The 4,564-nt window shown below is 32.5% G+C and overlaps 1 protein-coding gene across 1 annotated transcript; it reads right to left on the bottom strand.

Moving 5' to 3' along the window:
* Positions 1-231: 231 nt before the first annotated feature.
* On the bottom strand, positions 232-3,828 carry LOC141250446 (uncharacterized). Its single transcript, XM_073669972.1, has 9 exons — positions 3,567-3,828; positions 3,394-3,482; positions 2,870-2,963; positions 2,239-2,300; positions 2,075-2,153; positions 1,867-1,959; positions 1,067-1,167; positions 920-975; positions 232-313 (listed from the first exon to the last, which is right to left on the bottom strand). The coding sequence occupies exons 1-9, from the start codon at positions 3,826-3,828 to the stop codon at positions 232-234; spliced, it is 918 nt and encodes a 305-aa protein (XP_073526073.1).
* Positions 3,829-4,564: the final 736 nt, after the last annotated feature.

Raw genomic sequence — 4,564 nt, forward strand, 5'->3', positions numbered from 1 at the left:
GCATTATTGGAATATGTATATTGTGCAATAAATAACCCTAACATAGACAAACACAGGAGTAAAACTTAAGTTGGATATCATCCAATCAGTCCATAATATATGTCAAAATGTGAGACTGAAAAGAAAAACTACCAGTCTTTCTTTTTTTAAATATAGAGCAATTTAGGTTCACAGTAAATAAACAAATAGGCAGAAAAGTATATAAGTTAATACCATAAAGAATCAGTATCTTCAGATAAAAGCAGTACGACCTACTCTTCGGGTGTGCCTCTCATATGTTGTGTTGATTTTGTCCACCAGCTCGTTGATTGAACTGTCAAACAAGGAGAAATAAATTCACATCATATGATTGTTAGATTAATCAAACATCAGTTCATGTAATCATATGACATTAAAAAGAATGAAGTAACTCATGGAAGTTCTCTAAGTATTGATTTTTTATTTGAGATCTAGTAACTGATAATCGTTTGATTAAAGATTAAACTAGCAGGAGAAACCTTTATTGATTGATAATGCTTACTAAAAATACTCCCTCTGTATACAAGTACATGTCTTTGTAGAAATTTTCACACAAAGAAACAATTTTTCCACAAATTCCCTATTAAATAGCCATTGATAATTTAAAAATGTGGTTTTTAGGGGGGCATTGACTTTAGGGTAATAATTGAATAGGGGTAAAAATGATAAAACGAAGCAGAAGTATGTTGAGGTACAAGTTCATTTTTAACTTAACTTTTGGGATAAAAAGGACAACTATTTCTATACGAAGGGAGTACTAAATAAGATACTGAGCTTAGATAGGATCAGATTCCTCTCGAACTTCTTTTGCAACAGAGTAATTAATGAAAAATGACAATCATTCAATATGTATCTATGGTGTAATGCTACATAGATAAAGAGAATTAAAAAAGCTGCTCACCTTGTGCAGTTAGTTAACGAGGCAAGATATGTGATCAACAAGGTGTCATTGTATTCCTGCATGTGGGATAATTCAAATTTTTTCTAGCATTCATAATTCATCAAGGAAAAAAGAGATATCATTTGCACAAATTAAGAATATACATACCATTAAGAATTCATCTTGGAACTTATGTGATTCAATAGCTGGCAATCTCCTTAAAAGACTTGATACTTGTCTTAGCAATGAACTTTCAGTTGGAACAGAACCTGAGATGAATTATATACCATGGCTTTTAAACCGATCTTTGCTGACTGGTTCAATTACTTGATAGTGAAACCAAAACATAACAGATAGAGGAAAATATTGTTATTTCGCAACACTTGTAAATTGAAAATAATCATCATGTAACATATCAGAAATTTGAATCTAGCAGCTACATAAACTCGAGTAGCATACAAAAATCAGTTACATGGGAGTTCAAAGTGCACACCGTATGTCATTTATCCTTACAAAAGTTTCATTAGGTTAGGGTCTGTTTGGTTAGATGCATTTACTAGATATAATGACATTATTTGAAATAAATACTTTCAAGACTTTGAAAAACGTGTCAAATAAAGGAAGTTGGATCCATTACAATGCCATTATAATGTGAGTGCACCAAACGCCATTAATATAAATAATGGACTTACAAATAAAAATGGCACTGTAATGTTGTTAGCCAAACAGACTCTTAGTAGGCTAAAAAAATTGAGTACAGTAGGTGTAGAAGGTTAATTCACTTTTAATATTCATGGCATCATATCTATTTCTGATGTACAAAATCAATTACATCACAAGTAAATTAAAGCTTATTCCTAAACGGATATCCAAAACACTATCAAGACATATCTTTTTAATAGCAAATATCATACCAAAACACACTCTTACTGACAAAGTTAATACTTAAAATGGTAGAAAAATCGTACCTTTCTGCATGGCAAGAAGATATTGATGAAGCACTTTGATTCTGCTGTTTAACATCTTTATCGCACTGTGAATTCCTGACAAGTGAGCAGCCACTACAAAAACATAATCGATACTTAGATCAGAAGCCAAGATAATAGTATATGAAAACTATCTATTTACATTCAAGTCATTTTAATTTTTCTGACAAGAAAAAGTAAGTAAACCCACACTGGGTAGCTGCCGATCCTCCATCTGCAGGTTTCAGATGTGCAACATGATCAACTGATATCCTTTCAGCTTCTACTGTCTTCACAAATAGAATTCAATAGTCAAATACTTTTTTGTACAGACAAAACAAATTTATATATGAGCAAAAATAAACTTCAAACCACCTCAATGTTGTAGCTTGAGCGAACAAAGATTATCTGTGGAACACCCTCAATTACATGCAACTCTGCAATTTAGACAAATACAACACATTAAAATGAATTCAAGATAAATAATCATGTAAAACAGTACATCAAGGTCCTACAATGGTCACTAATTAATCTTATGTCAATGTTTTCTGCTAGTCTTTCTTTATTCATGGCTTACTCATGATGCTAGCTTAGTATCTTAAATTGCACTTAGGTGCTCTCGAGTTGCATTATTTTTCCATTCTGCGTATCTTTTATTACTTCTTAGTTCTTATTGTGGAAAGAGATATAGAGAGAGAACATCTAGTCTATAGATAATAAATTTATCCATAAAAGTAATAGAATATGAAAAAGAAAATACAAAATACCTGTCTTAAATTGAAAAATATACCCATATAAATTTGATTCCTATGTGGCCATTTTGATGCAGGTACTTGATTATAAAGTTAGTTACAGCTTGTTTGTCGTTTTCCATTATAAAAAAGCGTCCATTGCAAACAGGATCAAGAGTAACCAAGCAACTCTAAAATGTAGGAGTATATAATATAACATATGCACTAAAAATCGAGTTGGAATCCGGTGAAAGGAGCACAACTCATGTACTTACCACTTTCGAAAATTGTCACTGGTAGATCCTTTTGTGCATGATTAACAGCAGGATTGAGAAGAACATATAAAGGACTTTCATTGATATCCATCAACTGCAAAAATACATTCATCATATAGCAGTCAATTTGATTGATCAAAATCACAGGAATCAACATGCTGGCATGCCGCACGCGCCATAACGAATTAAAAAGATTTGGACTTATAGACAAACCCTATCTATTATAATTGACAACAACTTTTCATCACTTTGTTGCTGCACTATTTCATAAGTTCCTTTTCATCTTTCTCTTTATAATATATCTTGTCCCCTGATCATCATATTGAATTTCTTATAACTCACAATATCCACAACATACTACTTACTTAATTGTTCAGGAAAATGCAAGACTTTCATGAAAGCCAAAGAGAATTATCCAGCCAACAATAACCTCCGTGGAGAATGAAAGGCTAAAATTCTCAACCATTAGAAGTCCTAATCAGTATATAGAATTCTAAACACTATCAGGCGACAAAGGAACTCACAGCTTTGTGAATTTGCATATCGGATTCATGAGCATCACTCCCAGTAGAATACCATCCTAGTACGTAAAATTGGGGAAAAACCTTCTTATCTGATACAGATAAAACATCAGTCACAATCAGAACACTAGAAATAACCGAAGAATTTAAACAGGTGAAGTATGAGTATTACTCACAAAGCTCTTGCTTTTTCTCAAGGAAGGGGCGATCCAGAGACTGCGTATCCTGGTCATAGAGAAGTTCGAAGCTGTTGAAGATCTCTACAGTCCTCCCTTTCTGTACACCAATGACGCAGCCGAAAACCCTAGGAGGGGTCGGCAAGGGGGAGTCTTCGGCATGTTGAGTTTGAGTTTTTACTCTGGTGTAGTGATCGGAAATGTTTAGGATTACGAGTGGATGGAGCTTGAAGGTTAGACCACTGCTGGAGGACGCCGCCATGGAATCTTATTCGAATGTGAGCTCGAATTTTTCAGTTCGACAACATTGATAGACCCCTTCGTGTAAGAGTTTGGCTCCCCTATATATATTCCAGGCTGAATATTAAAACTGAAATAACTACAATTTCTTTTTCGTTTTTACAGGATTTTCTTACATCAAAAAATATTTCTTTCATTGACGGTTAATAAAGGAAATATCTTTATCAGGAATCATCGGTGCATGTTATTTTTTTTTGGTGGTGCAGGTTATTTTTTTTTTAATGATGATAACTGCTGTTCCGTTATTTTTTTTAAAGTACTTCTATATTTTTGACTACGTTCTTTATATTTTCATAGAACATGTTATATTTTACGAATTTTTTTAGTAATATTAACTTATCTCCTTCTATTTTAAATTTTCAAGATTTAAATCAATTGTCGTTTTAATCGCTTCCATATCTGCTAAAGCCTTTGCATGTAAAGTAGATGAAGAATTATTTTTTATGATAAATATTAAGAGTTTTTTCTTTGCTATTCCTAAATATGTATCCAATATATCACTATTAGAGTAAAAAGATCCATCAAAATTGATTTTAGTCCAACTGTATGGAGGTCTTTTCCACTCAGAAATATTTTTCCTTCGTCTTAATTTGATATCTTTGTTAATCTTATTAGTATGTAAATCTTGTTAGAATTATTAGAGGATATCCAGGATTGATATTGTATGAATGCTATATCAATGGGCAAGGACCGTATTT

This window comes from Phyllobates terribilis, unplaced genomic scaffold (assembly GCF_046119375.1).
Source record: "Phyllobates terribilis strain yellow unplaced genomic scaffold, ASM4611937v1 Scaffold_5711__1_contigs__length_49726, whole genome shotgun sequence".
Lineage (NCBI taxonomy): Eukaryota > Metazoa > Chordata > Amphibia > Anura > Dendrobatidae > Phyllobates > Phyllobates terribilis.

Excerpts from the sequence above, each read along its gene's own strand:
- LOC141250446 (XM_073669972.1), bottom strand. The coding sequence starts at position 3,828 with ATGGCGGCGTCCTCCAGCAGTGGTCTAACCTTCAAGCTCCATCCACTC. Across the intron at positions 2,154-2,238 it reads GCTCAAGCTACAACATTGAG|ACAGTAGAAGCTGAAAGGAT; the intron begins GTGGTTTGAAGT and ends CTATTTGTGAAG. Across the intron at positions 1,168-1,866 it reads TCTTCTTGCCATGCAGAAAG|GTTCTGTTCCAACTGAAAGT; the intron begins GTACGATTTTTC and ends AATTCATCTCAG.